The 21,076-nt window shown below is 43.8% G+C and overlaps 1 protein-coding gene across 1 annotated transcript in view; it reads right to left on the reverse strand.

Moving 5' to 3' along the window:
- HECW1 (HECT, C2 and WW domain containing E3 ubiquitin protein ligase 1) overlaps positions 1–17,484 on the reverse strand; it is a 256,870-nt gene extending 239,386 nt beyond the window's left edge. The window contains exon 1 of the mRNA XM_069007777.1: positions 17,406–17,484. Coding sequence (XP_068863878.1) covers positions 17,406–17,435 — 30 coding nt within the window. The 5' untranslated portion in view covers positions 17,436–17,484. The remainder of the gene's footprint in view (positions 1–17,405) is intronic.
- Positions 17,485–21,076: the final 3,592 nt, after the last annotated feature.

Raw genomic sequence — 21,076 nt, forward strand, 5'->3', positions numbered from 1 at the left:
CAGGTATAATGACTACTTGTGATGAGAATCTGCTTTCTTGCAACTGAAGAATTACACATAGCAATGGAATAATGGAACATGGCAATGTATTTCTTTTTTCAGCTGGCATTTTCTATTATTTGCATACTTTTAGTAAGACACAACAAGATATGACAGTTGCTCCAATTTCTTGTCAAATTCTCTTTGTATTTTTATCTGCAATAAATGACAAATGGGGCAAAAGCAATGACAGGTACTCTCCTCACCATATGAGGAGGGGGAGAAAAATTGCATACACAAGTGATCCATTAGTTTAATGCAAAAGGGATTATGGAAGCAGTAGTCACTCAAGAGCAAAGGGATAAGTGATGTTCTCACAAGCCATTACGCTAATGGTGAGAGCAAGGGAATGCCTCTGTAATTGCCAGAGAGCAGGCTGAGAGAGACCTCTGGGGATTCAGACACTGCAAAGGGCAAAGGAGAAACCGCTCAGCCCTGGCAGAGGGATGACTGCTGACTTACAAAATCACATGTGTTATTACAGACATCAGACCCATCCTTGCAGCCTTTACTTGTTAAATGTCAGTCCCCGGTTTGTTCAAGACCCCATGAGTCAAATGTATTTCAAAAGCATTGCCTAGGGGAGTAAAGGATCAAGTATTAAGTTCCCTATATTCCCTCCTCCTCAGTTCATTTGCTGTTTCCAGAGTTTCCCAATTCAGTCCTCATCGGTGAATCCAGAGACAATCCTCATCTGTAGAGAGAAGAGCAGAACATGGATGCGCTCTTCCCCAATGCACAGCTCTGAGCTCTACAAAACCTGGTCACACCAAGGCGTGAAGTGAGCCACTTCCTTTTCACGCCTCTAGTAGACCTGGCCCAAGAGACAGACCTTTTGCTGCTTCCTTAAAATCTGCCATCCCACCGATGTCTGCACCCCTCAGCTGACCTTCTGCCAACCAGTTCACTGCCCTTGCACCTCCAGGGTTCAGCCAGTGCCAAAGTGCTTCTGGCCAGCAAGCATGTAAAATTAACCACATGGATTTAAAGCAAGACAAATCTGCTGAAGCCTTAGTGGACTTACCCACCCACTGTGCTCCAGGTACAACTCCACAGGAGGCTGGCATGGCTGATGCCATGCTCCCTTTTAGCCAGTGAAGGTTGGAAATGGTATCTCTGAACTGTAGGCAACTCATTAGTATGAAGTCTAAGTGAGGCATAGCAGAGACACACGTGCCACAACCAGCCCTGATTCCCAGAACCTGGGAGCCACTTCACAGCCTAGATGTGGCCCCTGCAGTGCTGACCTTCATCAATCAGATAGTTAAACACTGCTTTCAGATACTTTGCTGTGCTTCATATCTCTCAGGCTTGGTACACTGCACAAGTTCTTACCAATGGGCACACACTGCTAACAAATGTCTCCCTCACCTGTTGGCTTTTTGGCAGTCCACAACAGGTCACTCTTACGCAATTTCATTTTCTTAATTAAATCTTCCCTGAGGTATCATCACAGAGTATAATTTCCCTTTGATTATTTAATACTTCAGAACAGTCTCACCCTGCTTTCACAGGGTAGAAAGTTTCTCCCTTGATTAACCCCCAGAGAGGATGACAGGATTTTTCTTTTTAAGTGGGTAACATTCATGTTTGTTAAATAAACAACATCTAAAAGGCCATATAACAAGGCTTAGGAGAATATAAAGGAAAAAGTGAAGCATAGCGAAGTCAAAACCACCCCAAATCAATACAAAAAAACCTATAGTTCCTTGCTATCTCAAACTTGTAACGTTTGTTTGCAATTGGGCAGAAAGCCCCCCAAGTCTAACTGCCTTCTAGTGAGAGCAGCACTTTTGTGAGTTTAATAAAAACCAAGGCTTTTCCTAATATTTGTAGTAACTGTAGTCACAGAGTCAAGGAAAAAATCTCAGCTTTCCTTTCCAGCAGTACATCTCCAACCTGCATGTACTGGAAGTCTTGAACCCTGTAAGCACCCTGATGTCATAGGAGAAAGTCTCCACATTAAAAGCCTTGAAAATTCCTCCATTGGCAGGGAGTCCAACTCCTGAGTTTTCAACACTTATAGACAGAATTATTGTCTGGATACGCAATTACCCTTTGCACTTTCCAAAAGTACATTGCTCTACATAGTTATGAGCAGGTGATTATGAATCAACCATTACTGCTTGTGACACCTTCCACTGAACATAATGACATTCTGCCCCTCTGTTAAAGCAAAACTAAACTCTCCAGGAAGACAGACACAAATGATGTGAGCAACATATACTTCAAGGAAATGCTAATATGAACTACCACAGAAATACTGACCAGAAATTCCAGTCTTGTATTGACACAAACAACCCTACAGTAGAGATTTACATCATCCAGCTTTAGCTGTTTTGCTTAAATTTGCATTGAGGCTTCCTTGAGAGAGAGACACAGGAAATTACAACTCATCTTAAAATACAGAATGGTTCATCCCAAGCCCCTCTCCTCACAACAAAGAACTCAGTTATTCCATTGGCACAAAAGGGCTCAATTCTAGACAGCAAAAGTAAGGTGAGATATATTTAATACAGCAAGAGGAGAAAGATCCCCAGAGCACCCACCAAAATGAACAGGAATCCCCAGTACCCTCTAAGAGCCACAATGATCCCAATAAGCAACTTGTGCATGAAAATCCCAAGCAGAACGCATTGAGGTCTTCTGCATTTTGGAAGATTTAAATATTTCACCTACTAATAAGGCAAAGTCAAAAATATCAGAAATGTCAGAAGCAACTGTCTCACAAATGGCCACTATCAGACACAATTCTGTGAAATACAAGGTACAGCACTGAGCAGTGAATCACCCAGTATCTGTACACCCAAACCCCAAAAACTTTATACAGACAAGATGAGCACATAGCAGAGGTTCACAGATATTATTGCAATGGACACTTTGTAGCAGCAAAGGGAAGGATCTGAAGGAAGAAAGTAACAAACTACTCAGGCAGTCTCTTACCACTGGCTCAATGAGTACAGAAAACAGCTTGAAGTGAGTTGCCATACTTTGTTGCAAAAGCAAAGTACTTTAGTAATGTTAATTATCTAGCAAAGAAGAGACAGAGGGCACAAGAATGTGTATTTAAGAATAAGCAGCATTTACCAGATCCACAAAGATAAAAATAAGATTAATAGACAAAAGAAATTGACCTGGGATTCAAATAAAATGAAACAGAGGAGAAAAATGCCCTCACAGCAGAGTTTTAACTTTCGGAAAGCTGATGACTTTAAGATTACCATACAAAAGGAGAAAAATTACCAAATCATGGAAAAAGATTTTTGGCAACAAAGACAAACAGAAAATTACATTCCACCATAATGTGAGAACAGAAGTGAATTTGGTCTAATTTAAAAAAAAAAGAAAAAAAATTAAGAAAAATCAAATACTTTGACTAAGTCCCTGACCAAAATACAGGTGGTGGCAGGAGATGAAGGAGAAAAAGAGGTCACATACAAGAAACTGGATTGTATCCAAATCAGACAGCAGTCGAACAGGACCACACAAGATACCCAGAGCTAAAACAAAAGATGCAAAGCTGAGCATTAGGGGGTTGGAGTTAGAAGACAATTAGTCTGGGATTTAATGCGAAAGGAGTATCCAAAATATAGAAGTGTGTAGTATAATGGTGACAAATCAGGAGCAGGATAGTATGCAGGTACCAAAGATGAAAGCAGAAGAGAAGATTAAGAGAAGATTCAGGGAAGGATAAAAGACAGCTGAGGGAAGATATGACAGGGGAGGGGAGGGGAGGGGAGGGGAGGGGAGGGGAGGGGAGGGGAGGGGAGGGGAGGGGAGGGGAGGGGAGGGGAGGGGAGGGGAGGGGAGGGGAGGGGAGGGGAGGGGAGGGGAGGGGATCAAGAGAAAGCAGTAGGAGTCAGGTTCACAGCATCCTAAAGGAAGTGATTCTTAATGCAACAGCTAGTTGAGCTGTGAAATTCATTTTCAAATACAATGAAAGTGTAGGTAGGTTCAGAGGAAAGCAGAGGAGATTTCATGGAGCAGATTTCTGTTGAAAGGTACGAAATCCACAGAAGCACAAACAGTTCAGAAAGTTCCCGAGCAGCAAATGGTTGGGGTCAGGGTAAAGAAATAATACAGAAAAATTATTTTTCTCAATCCCTTCAAAACACCATCTTCATTGCCTTAGTAAGTCTAGACCAAAGATTTTTACCCTTAGGCCTTCACATCTGTTCACAGTCCACAAAGGTGACAACTGTCACAAACACTTTAGGCCAGCATAAACTGACACTTCCACAGGGAGAAACACCTTACCTTCCTCCCACTTCTTATTCCCAGTCTTTGCTTGCATTGCCATAAGCCTTCACAGAACAGCTGAGCAGACCTCATTCTGGGTCAAGAGCACACAGCATAAAATAACTGGTTACTTCCAACCCGGGTCACTTCCCTGACACAGCTCTCCATGCAGGCACACAAATGCATGTCCTGACCCAAGGGAATGACTAACATGCAGAAAAGAGTGGCTAGAGAAGCAGAAGGATGCACTGGGATTATTTAGCCTGGAGAAGAAAAGGCTCAAAGGGGATCTTATCACTGTGCATGAACAGCTGGTGGGATGGAGTAAGGCAGACTGAGAGAGGCTCTTCTCAGTGGTGACTAGTGATAGGACCAGAGGCAATGGTCACAGACTGAAATACAGAAAATGCCCTTTAAGAAAAAAATATTAACTAAGAAAGAAAAGAAACCAAACAACTCTAAGGCCTGAAGAATGCAGGTTGCATAGATAACTGAATGGCAGATTTGACATTCCTATGGGATATCACATCTCTGCTAGAAGAGCCTTTAGTATCTGAAAAATTTGGGTCAAAAAACTGAAAATGGCTAAGTATTTGTGGCAGAGCATGACAAAGATCTCTGAAAGATTCCCATTTTCATCCATGGACAGCAGAACACCTCTAAGGAAAGGGAAAGGACTTTTCAAAATATTTTTTCCACATATATACTTGGCTATCCATACTCAGCCTAGAAAAAGACTAGAAAGCACAGTGATAAAGCTTCTGCTAATTTGTTTTTGCTTTATCCATCGACAGACAAAAAGTTCGACACCTCCAAGTTTTGTTCAGATAATAGAGCACTTCAAGATTAGTTCAGCCTCCTGCTATGTGAGTACCTTGACCAGGGAACCAGTGGCACAGCAGAGATACCCTCCAATCCACCATCCAGCAGAAGAGCTGGGGACCAGGGGAAGACTGAAAGGTAATTGTATACACAAGATGCAAGACAAGTGCTAGGAAACAAGCACAAGACATTTATTAACTAAACCAAATCAGAAATAATCTCAGGATATTAAAATAATCCATTAACTGTCTCTTTCTTCATCTTACTTAGGAGATGACAAACTGCTGTTGTTGTGCAGCATGCTCTGAACAAGAAACAGCTCAACTGTCAAATAAATGCACTAAGTGTCCACACTAAAAAAAAATGCAGTTTTCACATTCATGTTTTGCCAGACTAAACACCTGGAGGATGGTCTTCAATATACCAGACCAACCCACAAGGCGAAGAGTGAAGGTCTTTGAAGGAATAAGACAAATGACCACAAAATTGTAAGACATTAATTGAAGCCATTGTTTTCTGTTGCACTGATGACTGGTTTGACTGCCACAAGAGAAATGAAGCCAAAATGGGACATTTTTCTCCTTGATGAAGACCACTTTTGAACAATCTGGTGAGGGAGGCTGCCTTTGCTACACCCTAAGATAGCCCCATTGTGTCAAAATACAGACCATTTTGCAAACAAATGTAAGAAGGTCCCAATACCACTGAAACCGGGAAGGCCCAAACAGCAGCACTATGCTTAGTTTGCACCAGATGCTTGAAAGTCCAAACATAGGCTCCAACAACTATAAAAAAAGTGTTTGTGAGGTGGAAGGGAGTAGAGATAATGAGAAGAAAAAAAATTGCTCCCAGCAGTGCCAGGAGGGAAAAAAAGAAACTTGCTAGCATAACATTTGAATCTAAAGTGGGAAAATTGAATTTAAGAAGGCAGCAGGGATCCCATTCAAGGTGATCTTGTCAAGCCAAAAGGCAACTGTCTATGTTTGGGGGACAGGTTTCCCTCACTGATGTGTTTTTGTTTTCCAGTGCACAAGCGTTAGAAAACTACAAACTGAGAAATCTGTGTGGTCTCTGTCCCACATAAATATGCAGTGAGTATTTCCACAGTTATTTTAAGGCATCATGGGTCAAATGCATCCCTAGTGCAAGATCAGTGACTTAAATGAACTTGGTGTAAGCAGTGAGATGGGCCCCAGGCTTCCATGAAGTAAATACAATAGAACAGCACTTTAATGATGTGAGCTGGAGATGGGAGATAATTTTAAAGAAAGGGCTGTATTAAGAAATGGCAGAGTAGGTCAAGTCTCACTCTCTGCACTGTGGGAAATTGAAGCATTTTGAAGTTTTCTTTACAGCTGAAGCATAACAACAACCAACACCTTGCCACACCTCCATGTCTGATCTCTCCCAACTGGATCTGATCATTAAACAAGGCTGCAGGGCTCCAGGTCCTCTGAACAGTTGCCAGCTGCAGTACAAACACGTTCTCATGAGGAACATTTTGATTCTGTTTAAAACAGCTTTTTTTTTTTGACAGAAAACTGTTCCACTGGCAGATTTTCATGCAGCTCCACTACTTAATATGCCTCCCCTCCTCCCACACATGCATGCTCCAGAACTACTTCAGGAAGATAATTATGCTGCATGTTCACAGTGCATTGGATTTGCTCCTGCCAGGTCACCTGTCTTCACTGGGAGTGAGAGACTGCAAAGAAAAGAGTCATCAAAACAAGGGTGATTAAATGTCTACACATAAATGACACACATTCCCAAAAAGTATATGCAACTGAAAATACATGGAATTTTTGGGGGGGTTTTAAGAGGCTTGGTAGCCTCAGGGTAGCTCACACGGTGACAAATTCAGCTCTTTACTCAAGCAGCCATCTATCGGAAAATGAGCATCATAATTATATCACCAATCTTGGTCAACAACTGATGATGTGCTTGTGATTTGTGGGGGTCTCTAGTTTTCAGCAAATAATCCACCAGTGCTGCACAGATCTGAGTACTACTTGTGTCTCCATCTCTTCCCTGTGACTCAGCATTCAGCAGGGCTGCCAAGGGCTGGTCCAAGCTCCTGAACCACACCTGAAGCCGGGTAAGCCTGGCAGGACAGCACTGCAGGGATGTGAACCATGGCAGGAGGAGGAACATCACAATTGGTTAGCAGTCTCTGAAAAAGTCTTCTCAATGACAACCCTCTCTGCTCTAAAATAGGACTATTTTTTTTTCTTCACAGCAATTACATAAAAATGGTTCATTACACAGAAGACTTGCTACCTCCAGCAGATGCAGAATTTGCCTGCTGACTTAGGCTGAAAAAGTTTTTTACCTCCTGCTTCCTTTAAAAAATGTGTGTGTGGGGAAACAAGCAAACAAACAAAAAAACTCTAAAAGCTCCTAGAGGGAGCAAACTTTTTCTACTCATTTATCATGAACTGCAGTTTTAACTGTGTTTCTCTAATGAGAAACCCGCAGTTTGCATGAAGTCCAACTGAGACCTCTGCAGCTACAAAGTCTCCCTCCCATTCTACCATGCATCAGAATCCATGAACAGAGAATCAAGGAAAGTGGTTATGGAAAGACAATGTTTTTGGCTGAGTGGTGCACCTGGAAAGCATTTCTGAGTAATCTCTCACCTTAATCTTCTCACTCAAACTCAGAGGTGAGCCCAACAACTTTCTAGGCTCTGATCCAAGGTCCTCTGAGGCTTGAAGAACTGGTTACCACATATGATCTGCAGCTTATCAAAGCTCTGACTGAATTATATCAGTATCCTATTACATGGGAATTTGTATTTGAAAGCTTTCATATTCACCATTAGCTACCAGGATTCCACAGAAAAAACTACTGCATAAAACAAGCCAAATGAACATGCAAATTCCCACTGGATGCATCACTGAGGCATGAATAAAAACAGTTCTGAAGACTAAGACTAAACATAGATATTCTGGGCTAGATCAAAAGAATGGGATTTACACAAAATTTAGGCATTGAAGTTGAAAATGGTACTCACTACTACTCAGTCCTGCTCTCAGCATAACAGGATTCAGGAACCTAGTGTTCTGTTCCTGTGCGTCTCAGAAACACCAGTCTTGACAACCCACGTGCTACGCTGCATATAAAACACAGGAACCAGCTCTTGGCAAAGGCACACATAAACTCCCCCTCTACCCATTAAAGCAGAATTATGCTCCCTCTTGCTCTCTGGCTCCATGAATCTTCAAATCTTCCATGTAGAACATAACAACTTTGGCCAGATGGGTGAAAAGCATGTCCCATACTCACACACACTTAGAGAAGCTCCCTGCCTGTTAGGACACATTCCTGGAAAGTCATAGATCTAGGTCTGATCTAGATCGGGTACAAGAGAAATAGTAACACCCTTCCTGGGAAGGGCAGCTCCTCCCTGAGCACCAGGCCTTACCCAACACACCAGTTCTGGAGCTCCTGCTTCCGAGGACCTGCCTCCCTTCAGGCACTCTTGAACAACTTTGCACCTAACCCAGGGCACGATGATGCTGAGGGGGCAGAGATGCAGGAAGCTACTTTTGCCTTCATTACACAGGGGAATAAAAGCCCTGGCGACAACAGAGCACTGCACATAAACCAGTCGCACGCAGCCAACTCAAGATAATCTGTCATGTCTCTCTTTTTGGTGCAGCACTGCACGAAACATGGCTATACTGTCCTGGATATAAGCTAGTAAGATCACAACATGCTGTGTAGACTTAGCAGCTTAGATCTTCATTTGCTAAAGGCCCTCTTATCACTTTTCATTTCAGCATGTGGATGTCCCCTCTCATGGTCCCACAAGGATTATTTGGATTAGCAATGCTGCATTTATATCCTTTTTGGTCCAGGTAGCTAAAGTAGATGAACTGGGTTTTCAGTGAGTTATTAGAAGGCCATCAAACAGATTGATCTCCTGTCCATCTCTCAGACCTACTGTGAGAAGGTCACAAGTCAGCCAAGCATATTATTCACAATGACCCTTCCTGAGCTGCCAGATAATACGGTGTTAAATCAGACTCCTCCTCAAACACCCTATTTCACATCTTCCCCTTGCTCAGCCAGCTTGACAGCCCACCTCATGCAAACCCTGAGCCTGCTACCACTACCACCACCACCACTTATGCATCAGCTTTTCTAAGGTGCCTTGTCTCTCTAAGGTCAGCAGGACTCCCTCAGCAGGAAACATCACGTGTGCACACAGCACTGGCAGAATTAGGTTGGGAAAAAATAGGTCAAACCAGGCATATATTTAACTTGGAGACCAAACCTCAGAATCGTATTTTACAAACAAATAATTCATACTCACGTGCACAAAATCCACATTTTATAACCATTAGAAAATCATTCTGATATGAACTAGGCAACCAAGATATTTTACAGAAGCAGAGGCTCTACCAGAAACATTTCTATTCCCACTCCAAACAGAGGTTTAAACATACAACCTCTCTCTCGCAGCCCTACATCATCCTTTTGCTGTAATCAAGCAACTTCTTTCTGTACTATTTTTTGGGAAGTTGTTACTCATTTCCACCCAAAGCCTTAGACATTTTTTAGGGGTTTTTTGAAAGATAGTGATGGTGCAGGGTTGAAACACCCCTGCAGGGAGACTGGCCTGAGCCACTACCCCTATTCCAAACTTCAAAAGTCACCTTTGCAGACAGATTCAGGCAGACATACAGGGAAAGGGGGCGTGAGGGCAGCCTGCCCCTTTCTAGAAGTTCTGCAGCAACTTCCCTGGGCTTCTGATGATCTTCCAAGATGGATAAGACAATACAGCTGACATGTCAAAAAAAATTACCCTGTGGCTCCAACAAGCAAGTCAAGCAGCTGCTCCTTAGATCCCTCCTCTAAAAGATGCTGTCTGCTTCCACCCTACTGTAAGATCCACCTCTAGACAAACTCCAGTAACTCAACTGGCAAGTTGAGCACACAGAGGCACCCACAACACTTTACTACACATTTGCTACAGTTTTGCTGCAATTTCTGCTTGTGATTTTGTTCCCACATCCCAAACTTTTTCATTCCCTCCCCAGCAACAGTAAAACCTAATTTGTAAATTGCCCTAAGCACTTCATGATAAGCAAGTACCCTCTTCTGCACTATGCAAAAGATACCAATATTTAAGAACTCAGAGACTTACAATTAGGTGATACATGTTTTTAATTAAATGCCCTAATATAATTGCTCAAATACAGATTACTAAGGCTTTAGCCTACATCATGTTATTGGGTATGGAGAATTAGTCTGAGTTATTAAACACGTTTTAATTATCTGAACATAAAATTGCCTGACCAGTGCTACCTCTGTAGCAAACTGCATTGCAAAGAATAGTACTTCACAATCACTTGGTTCTTGAGTAGGGGGAAGGTTGAAGGGGAAAACAGACTATCAAAGAGAATGAAAACACATGTGCAGAGAAGGAGTCTTTGAAAATCTGCAAAGAGGATTCTTTGAGAGTGACAGTTCTGAGGAGCATGAAAGACTAACACAAAGTCAGATTTCAAGAGTGGGTAATGTTCTAACCAGGATGCAGTTTCCTGACCAACATAAGAACTGCTGCCTTTAGTCCGATGAGAAATCTTATTCTTTAATAGGAGCTTTGTTCACATAAAAAATGGGTAATTTTACATACAAAGCAAAATCCTTAAGGAACATTAAGAAGTGGAAACAAAAAGGAAGGTAAATCAGATAGCCTGATTCTTAATAAACCACCGAAGTGTTCGGTTTTGGAAGGGAGTTCTAGCACAGGACCATGTGTTTCTCTACTGGAATCATTTTCTAGCCTAAGTGGAAGAGAAAATACAGTTCAGCTCATTAGTCCTTAATGTCTGGTCTGGGCAGTAACTCCTATGGCTCGCTCTGATTTAGCCTGCTGCTCAAGTAATGAGAAAAAAACGTCAGTGCTGCCCTTCATCAAGAAGAGTTCAAAAATAACTTTAAAGAAGCATTGCTCAGTCTTAAACCAAACTCAACAACACTTTATCTCAGCATCATGTCTTGCCTGTGACTCGGGGTACATATGTAACATTTCTGCATCATTGTATTGACCTCACATTGACTACCACTTGAGAGCATGGTGCAGTCAAATTAGGCAACTTAAGAGTTCATGGAAAGACCTTACTCCTTATCTCTACACAGCTTTCATGGGCCTGTAACCAAGGATAGAGACAACCTAATGGCTACTGGGCATTTCATGAGTCTCAAACAGCATCATCTTGGAAACGTGTGTTCTGACTCTAGGATTAAATATTTCATCTGCTTACCCCACTTTTCATGTTAAGCATGTGGCAACTAAACTTCGCTACTTAAATCAAGATGTCGCTTCGGAGAGTAAATCCAGTATTTTCTTTGTCTTCTTAAGGCAACCACGCAGTTGGAAACATACCTCAATGAAGGAAAATATATATATTTTTCTAAATTAAAAATCCTAGGGCCTCTCGCATAGCGTTTTTTAACACGTCACTAAAGAAAACTGACAAATAACCCAGTACTTGATGGATGTTCTGCATTAAAATGTAAATTCTAAATTTAAATTTTCCTGAGGTTGCATTAAGACATTGGAATAAGACAGTACCTCCTACTTTAATGACACTATCAGTCTTGAAAGGGCCCAGATTTCAAAAGAAAAGCAGCAAGTTGCCCAGCTTGGGACATCAGATGATCCCATTCATCCCTCTTCTTTGTCAAGCACTTGTAAGAGTGCCCAGACAGGTAGCCCCACACACCTGAGTCATTTAATCCAACTGAAAGGACTGCGGTTCAAACAGTTCAGGAAGTGCCTTGTAACGAGCTGTATACAGTTCACAAGCAAAGCTGGATTATCCCCAACTTCATTGCTTCTTACCTATCTTAGCAAAGTCTGTACAACATGTAATGTACATTCCGCCAAAGAGACAGATTTTGGCAGGATAGTTTGTTTTGGGGAAGAAGAAAAGTCACAGCAACTCCTAAGATCCAGAGAACAAACAGCTTCTTGACCCATCTCTGCTCTGTACAACCAGCACTCAGGCATTTCACCAGCACACAGCAAAGAATGACTTGTTTGACCATCTCATCAAGCATTTCCCCCCATCTCTTGCTCTCCTTCTTCCCTTGGGAAAAGCAGACAATTTCCTGCTCCACCTCTTCTGCTTACACATGTTTCAGAGTTACTCCTAACTAGTCCTTCTCTCCGTAAAAAGAAAACAGTGGGTAGCACAACATCAGATCTTCCCCAGCCTGCAGGATGCCATCCTAAATTTTACATGGAGACGTGTGAAAGCATTTTGTTGGCACCAGAAGTAAAGCATGCTCCTGCTGCCTTTAAAAAACCAGGCCTGCTGAACCACACATTTCAGGACCTGATGAACCTGATTTGGTAATTGAAGGTGCACATGGCACATGTTTTCCTATGAAATGGAAAAATTAATTGTACCACATGACATATTTCAGTCCTGGTGTTCAAGAGTTCATTAACAAAACTACTTAAAAGGTGGTAATAGAAACAAATGCTTTTAACATCACAGACTTCCCAGATGACTCCTGCTATGGAGATGGATGACAAATCATTCTGTCAGTCATCTCTAAATTCCATATTGACTACATTGAAGCAATTAGCCATTTATTCTTAGAGCATGTTCCATTTTAAACACAAGTGATTCAGTCCAAGAGATATTCTATACTCCATTGCTATTTAATGGGTTAACAGCTCTCAAATTTAAATGGATTTTAATTCTGGGAAAAATACTTGCCTTTTTGATTTTGCCTCCAGACATTGGTTGTGAATTTTAATTCAGGCTTGAAACCAAACAAATGTTGGTGTTCTACAAGCATCTGCAGAGAAATATAAAAATATCTGGAAAGTGTGAAAGAGCGAGCCTGTTTTGCTACATGCACAAAATGAAACCTCAGCGTAGGTCTCAATAATAGGCTTCCTGACTGCTGTGCACACGCTCTCTCCCACAGACCTTCTGCTCTGCAGCAAGGGAATGCTGCCTGCACTGCTGCGTCCTCAGAGAACTTTGCAATACAATGGAGCACAGCAATTCCCTGGGGAACACTGTGCTGATCACCAACTTTGATATTTCTAACACAAGCGCCAGGGTTTCCCCCTGTTTTGAGATCTAAAAGAAACGACTTGCCATATCACTCCACCCCAGCCCCCAAGCCATCTCACAGTTTATCTGCATTATAGGCAATGTTCTGGACAAAAGGATGAGGAGCTGAGATCAAGCTAAGGCTGTTGAAACTCATGGAAAAGGAGGGTGAGATTATAAGTGGAAAGCTGGGGGAAGGAGAGTCCCGAGGAGCTGACAGTGGTTTCTGTTGCTGCCGCCACTGGAGGGAGAGGACAAATGGGAGCTGCAACAGGTACTGCAGCAAGGGAACCCCGCTTCGGGCTCAGCTGCTGCCCTGCTTCAACCCAACCCCTCCCTGTTGCAAAAGCAAAAGCAGTCCACAGCCAGCCTCTTGCCTCCAGCAGTCTGCTGCCTGGGACAACAGCCCATTTCACCTGTAGTTTGGACCAGTCTTTCTGGTCCATTTTCCACAAACATCTGGGATTGAGGACACCATCTTGCCAAGGGACAGCCCCAGCACCTCCTAAGGAGCCCTGCCTGAAGAACCTCAACTTCCTACTTCAGAGCTAATGACAGGATACCCTATCCAGACACAGCTGAACAAAAAAGGCCAAGACTGACTCACAAGCCCATCATACAGCTGCCTAGCCACCATTCATCAGCTGTAAGGAAAATGACCCTGGAATCCTTGCATCAAAGAACCTTGCCATCTCTTCTTAATTAATTCTAAGCATCTTGCTGGCCTCAAATCTCAGCTGGAAAACGTCAGCTAGAGTAGGTGGCATCTTATCTTGCCCTTCACTACTGGCTTCACTTGTATTTTTTCTGAGTTGCACAACCCCCACCCTTCTGAGATTACCAGTAGAAAACAAAGTATTGCTATGTTTTACGACAAATATGGAAGTACATAAGATCTAGTCTGTTTTAAAATTTATTAGAATTAATGGTCATGATATCTAATAGCCAATAGAAATACACTTCTAAGGAATTAAACCAAACACCTGCAGTATTTGCCATTCAGCCATTGCAGAATCACAACAGCACATGAAATGTTACAGAAGAAATGGGTAAAAAAAGCCTTAAACAGAAGCAAAACTGACTCATCTCCTTATTGCCAAAACCGAGAAAGCTGCTGAGTGTAAACAAACAACAGACATCCTGAAGAAAAGGGGGCGTCACAATTCCTTTTCCGGCTAATAGGCAGATACACAAACCCGTATGGGCAGGATCATCCTCCAGCTACTGCAAGCCAATCTGAGGGAAACGGCCAACGCTAGCTACAGCAACGTTCCCGGCAGCACAGGTGCCACTGGAGCCAAGGGAGCATCTGAGGTGATGGTGACTCCCAATGCAATCACGGTTCATAGCTGTATCTGCTGGAAGGCTGTGGCAGCTGCAGGCATGATCCACTCGTGTAAGCCACACGTGTATATAGATACCCAGCTGAACTGTTTGGGGCAGTATTCACAAAGGCATAACTTCGGCTTACACTGGCAAGCACCCCTTCTACAGAACAGCAAGGACAGTGAGCCAGAGCACTTGTTTAAAGCTTGAGTTCTCCTCCCTGTCTCTGGAGGCCCACAAAGACTATGTTCTATACATGCTGAAGCCAGGCCTTGTGGGTACCCCTAACTTTGGAGAAAACTACACAGGTAGAGACATAGGACCATAGAGATATTTAGAAGCATCAAAAGTTATAGTGAAGACAAGCTACATTCTCTGGCAAAATGTATCATCCCAAACTACGATACTTTGGAGTAACTGTTTTTTTTAATTACTAAAAGACCTTCTCTTTGAACTTTGCAACATGTTTAACTGGTGTAGAAATGAGGAGGTTGTTTTGCTGGGTATTTTTTACAAGCATCTTTCAGAGGTGAAACCACAGGGGCATCCTTAATGCCTGTATCCACAAGGCAGATCCAATAGCTTTAAAACACAGGCAACCTATCCTCTTTGTTAGAACAGCTCCTGAGCCAACACCAATTGCTCAACACCATCACTCTCACAACTCGAATCCTCCCCACAATACCTTGGCTGTATCTTTTGCAGTATTTCAAAAGGCAGCCAATAAGCTAAATTTCACTCTCACTATTTTTCCAAGTCACTGCATTGTTTGTAAGAAGACTATTCAAAAGGAGACAAGGAGAAGGATTTAGCACTACCTTGAATGAACGCTACTTAGCATCAGACACAGCACGTGCAAAACTCCACGAAGCTTCACAGAGATTATCTATGTCACAATGGCAAAGGATGCTGGATCGCATGCCATGTACACGAAACACAAAGCCATTGAAAAATGCACTTTAGTAACAAGTCTTAGCCAGTTATTTACTGGAAAAGAGTAAGTACTATATTGTTTATTAGAATGCACTTAAAATACTGAGCATATGGATTTGGGATCAATTCTTTGGGATGTTCTGAGCACGTGCACACAGTTTGCTTTCAAATAAATCACCGTCACATTCAGATATTGATGGTTCCTGCTAAAGTCACTGAGTGGATCAGTTCATGTTCTGGCCTGCTCGGGTTTCAAATGAGTGAGCTGATTGATACTAAAAGTTTAGGAGTCCAAAGCTCAGGTCACATTAAGTCAGAAACACATCAGCAATAGTATCACACAAATGACAAAAACACGCCATCCACCCTTAACTCACATACTGCTCACTGCTCACAAATGCAGGCCATCTGACCAACCACTCTTTGTTCTGAGCTAACTCCCTGCTCACCCTCCTGAAACAAACAAGTAAATGGACCACACATTTCCTCTGTAAGAACACATACTCTTTTTGCCTGTACTAGACTGAGACTGCATTGACAGGATGAGTGTTGTGGGTTGACTAAGTGTGTGCTGCCTTTTACATCTACTTCTGCTTCCAGCATGAAAATCAACATTGCACCTGTGCTGTCCAAATTGGGTGTGCACTTCAGAGACAGACAGAAGGGAAGCAGAGAAAGCAGCCAGGATACAAACCATACTCCACTTCTTCACAAAACACACATACTACACAGAGAAATGATAATCCCTTCTTAGTGGAAAATCCAAATTTTCAAAATGAATCCCCAGGCTAAAATGAATTACTGTAATAACTGCAATCCTCACATGAGCACTAATCAGAAAGGCCCAGCTGACCACCTGCTATGTGGCACCACTGGCACAGCAGCACCCTGCCCCTAATTGCTGCCCTGCTCAGACAGGGCTAGGTGCCCCACAGAACACAACAGTGGTGCTGGTAAACACAGGGACAGGAGCACAGCCTGACTGACTGTTGTACAGTCTCACTACGCACTTCTGCTGAGTGCAGCATAAAAAAAAAAAGGCACTACTGCAGCTCCAAACAGCAGGATGCAAAAATCTAAACCCAGGCCAAGTGATTTCTTCTGCAACTACAGAGAAACACACGGGAAACGATGCACGAGAGAACAAAATGAATTGTACTGCCCATGTCAGTACAAAACCATTATCTATGCAGGTTGCAAAATGAGAAACGCATTTGACAATGCTACAGGCTAGGGCAATGTTCTTAACATACTTATAAGTTATTTTATTTAATTGCTAACAAAAAATGCAGTTACATAATAACACAAGGTAATAACCAAAATATGAAGTCACAAGATTGGCTTACAGCAACAGAGCAGGGGGGGAAAAAGGCAGTTCGTGCTTTAAATTTTGCTGCATTGTCAGGGAGCCAAGAACCAAAACTGGGGGCTTCTGCTTTTACAAGGAAGGGACGTAACCACCAAAAATTTGGCACGGGACTCTTCATCACTGCCTGCGTGCATCCACATCCCCAAATGATGTCAATCCCCGCCGGCACGTCGCTCATCATAATTCTACACTATTTGCTCGCTAGTGGAATTCAGCCGACAGGCCGACGGCTCAGCCCGTAACCCACCGGGGCCCAATGAGCTCCTCGGAGAGCGACCCCTCCACACCGCCGCCCCCCGCCCAGGGCAGCGCTCTCGGGCACGGCCGAGGGTCCCATCCCGCACAGACCTCCGAGGCACAAAGGCGGCACCGCGCAGCCGGGCACAGTGACAGCGCACACCCACGACTCGCCACCGCATCCCGCCGGCCGGGCGGGGGCTGCCCGCCCCGGGAAGGGCCTTTCCCGGAGCCGAGGCCGCTACCAGCTCCATCCCGCCTCGCACTTCTCCGCTGGGAGCCGACGCCACCCGCCCCCGCCCCGGCCCCGCCACCCTCACCCGGGGCCGGGCGGCAGCAGCCCCTCGTACCTGGACAATGCCGGCCTGGGCACAGCTCATGCTCCCCCGGCGAGGGCAGGTCTCACATCCCACACGTGCCTGTCAGCCGGCAAGGAGGGAGGGCGGGCGGGCGGGCGGGGTGCCGGCGTGTCAGCCCCCGCCGAGCCGCACCATAGTCCAGCACCGGCTGATACGCCCCGCAGCACCGCCGCGCTCCCTCCTCCTCCTCTTCCTCCGCCCCGCCAGCCTCCTCCCACCTCGCCGCCTGTCGCTGGGTACCGGCCGCCTGGAGCCACCCACACGCCGCGGTGGGCGCCCGGCAGCGCCGCCCGGCCCGGCCCGCCCCTCAGCGCTCCTCCCGCCCGCCCGGCGCTGTCCCAGGCTGGCTGCCCGCGGAGCCCACCCGCGGGCCGCCCGCTCGCTCCTCTAACTCCATCCTTCCCCGCGCGGCATCCCGGCTCTCCTCGGCTGATCCCACGGGGACATCACCGCACACAACCCAGCTCACCCTACATCGGGCATGGAGGCGGAAACAAATCAACCTGTTCTCTCCTCTTTGCCCCTTGAAGTCGGGGCTGCCGCCCTCACACCAACTGCTCACCAGTGCCAGAGCCTCCGGGGGTAGTCATTAAAGCCTTTTCCCCGCTCATCTAAACAAGAGCTTGGGCGGCACTACTGCTCTAGCAGCTGTGTCTCCTCCCCTAAGGAATATGCACCCTTCACCACTGTCATCTCCAGCCTCTCCTCCTGGACAGGGCTTTATGGCTTGAACCCCCGGACAAAGAAAGTCAGTACCACAGCTGCGAAAAGAGCAAGTTTCAAGATGCAGTTCAGGATGGGATAGAGGTGCTCTACACTAATTTCTCCCGCAGGTCTTGCAAACCGGCTCACTGAAAATAGACCACTAGCTGCTGGGACTGCAGGGAACAACAGCTTCCAGCAGCAACTTGCTATGTCTGCATCCACTGGCCAAAAGGGCCGAAGAACAGCTCTTCTTGTCAGCTGGCAAAGACAGAAAAATCCTACAGAGGCCCATTTACCCCCTCACCTTATTTTTCTAGATAAAAGGTTTTTTTAAATAGCGTTTTTTTTAAACCGTCCTGTTGGAGTGGATTCACACCTACCCACTACTAAATATATCGATTTTTTAACAGTCTTCTGGATCTTAAGTTGTATCTTAATGCAAAGACATGTTGATAAAAGTCACAAATGTGTCCAGTAACTTCACAAATGAAGCTAAGTTTGTGCCTAAAACCTTCTTTGCAATCTTCCCTCATACAAATTTCTTTGGATCTAACACTTACTTTGCTTGGTATCAGTGCAAGAATTTAATTCTCTAATCAATTAACTCCGAAATACTTTCAGACACATTGTGGCCTCTAATTTCTACTTCATCATCTCATTTCCTTTCTTAAAGAGGTGAAACAGGAGAAGTTGGAATCCTGTTTAAGCAGAAACCTCGGAAGAAAAATCAAACTGGATTTGAGGAGGAGAATGGCTCAGTATTTTATAACATTAGTGAAAGAAGAAATATATCAACAGTCAGAATTACCCACACACAACACCAGTAAGTGGGCTAATTTCTGTGCACTAAGAGTGGGAAGAAATGGGTGCCCATCATCACAAAGCAGCTCCAGCTCTTCCCCAGGAGCAAGGCAGATCAAAAGGCATGCCAGGTCCTGAAGTCCAAATGAGCAAATGTGCGTCTCAGGGCACTCTTCTGCAGGTGTTTGAAAAATTCAGGTGATGTTTGGGCAAGCACACTGGTTCTCCTCATCAAGCAAAGCCATCCACTGATCATAGATTGCAGTGGACCATGATGACAAATACCTACAGGAGACCTCCAAATGGACATTTGCCTCCTTGTTTTAAATCTGTATATCAACATTTACACTGGAATTGCCTATAGTAGGCATGTGCTTCTGCCTTTGCACTTTGAAAGTTTAAATAGTAAAGAAAAAAAGTAGAGATGAGGAAGAGAATCAGAGGAATGAAAAGGTGACGTTTCCCCAAAGGTCAGACAGTAATTTTCTGGAAGAGAATAGAGAACTGGTCCAAGCCTCCTCACTCTTGATTCATTGCCCCCTCAGAGCTTTTACCCAGCTCCTTCTGCTCTTGTGGGTTACTGGTATAATCCTACATCATGTATTAAAATGAGACATGCTTTTCATCTCCAAAGGTGGACACATATGTTGATTTTATCAAAAACAGTAAGTTAGCAAAACCAGGAAAACCTGATAAATGCACATGTCCTAGAAACAGTCTAAATCCAGCAGCTCAAACTTCAGTCTTGATTATGAATTTTAGAGGCAGCTTAACATTATGGGTGTGCAATAAGGAGTCAGAACCACCATGAACACATTTCAGGGCCATGAGCTATGAAGCACAAGACCTTGTCATGCACTGTGGACCTGGGGAGAGGAATCCCTTTAAGGGGACAGAGCATATGCTTTCTTCTTCATGGGCTACCACCCTGCTTTCCTTTAAGACTGAAAAGAACATCCTGAATCTCCTATAAGAGAAGGAAGTTAAGACTTGTCTCCTGCTGGAATTTGAGTAAAACCAGAGATCAAAATTAAGATCAAGAGGCAAAATGCATACTCACTTCCAGTAGACATATACTCAAATACTGAGCAGAAGATTAGTGTGGCAACTGGTTCAGAAAATGAACCAGGCTTTGAAGAGGACATTTTGCCCTGCTGTTCTTCAAAAGAATGAAACTAATACATATTGGAAATAAAGTGGTTTGCATTGTAACTTTGCATTTTACTGAAAAGGAGGAGAGTTACATAATGCATAAGGAGCTTTAAAATTAGACTAAACTTTGGCAGTTCAGATTCTTATCTATATAATAAACAAACCTCTGAATTTCATATGCCTACCTTTTATACACTCCCCAGCCTCCCACAGACTAAGCAAAACAGCACATTTTGCTGTCCCACAGGCTTGTTGACAACTCCTGGTGTCTTTTCAGACATAAGCTAAGCCCTATTCATGCCTCGGGACTGATCTGCAGGCAGTATAAGATGAAGATGATTCAGGCAGCAAGTGACCAAAATGCATGTCTGTTTCACAGGAAATTTTGCAGAATTTTGACAGACAGAGAGTAGTCCTGCAGAAGCAGGAAATGAAAGCAAGAAAAATTTGTCTTGGGGAGGGTGTGGAAAAAGCGAGATGAAGCAAACATATCTTTCCCTACCATATACTTCTGAGGTACATAGACACACACTCTTGAGTTGGCACAGGACAGATTCAATTGCATTTCCGAAATCTGTCATTCTGGTGGCTCAGGCCTGATATGTATCAGAGGAATGTGTACTTGGTATAGCATACTTTGTAGTTATTTTTAAGTGCTTTGATCAAATAAATGGAAAAAAATGGGAAATTTAGTTATTCTTAAAAAATGTCAGCACACCTTGATCTGGAGAAACAGATAGCTGTTTTGGTTCTTGTGTTACAGCCAATAAAAAAAACCCAAAAAATTCCCACTGAGGTCCTTCTCTTCGAGACTTGTGCTGATCTGGGTGATGATGGTAGAACTGAGTAAGGCTCTCACAGAGTATACTCATACCTTGCATTTGTAGGGGGCCGGGTACAAACAGACCTAAACCTTCTCCAAGAAAGCTTTTCTGAAAGAAGAAATGGTCAGTCTCTAAATCACTGACTAGGGATGCTCCTGCCTTAAAGCTGTATGAAGTCCA

Source organism: Aphelocoma coerulescens, chromosome 2 (genome assembly GCF_041296385.1).
Source record: "Aphelocoma coerulescens isolate FSJ_1873_10779 chromosome 2, UR_Acoe_1.0, whole genome shotgun sequence".
NCBI lineage: Eukaryota > Metazoa > Chordata > Aves > Passeriformes > Corvidae > Aphelocoma > Aphelocoma coerulescens.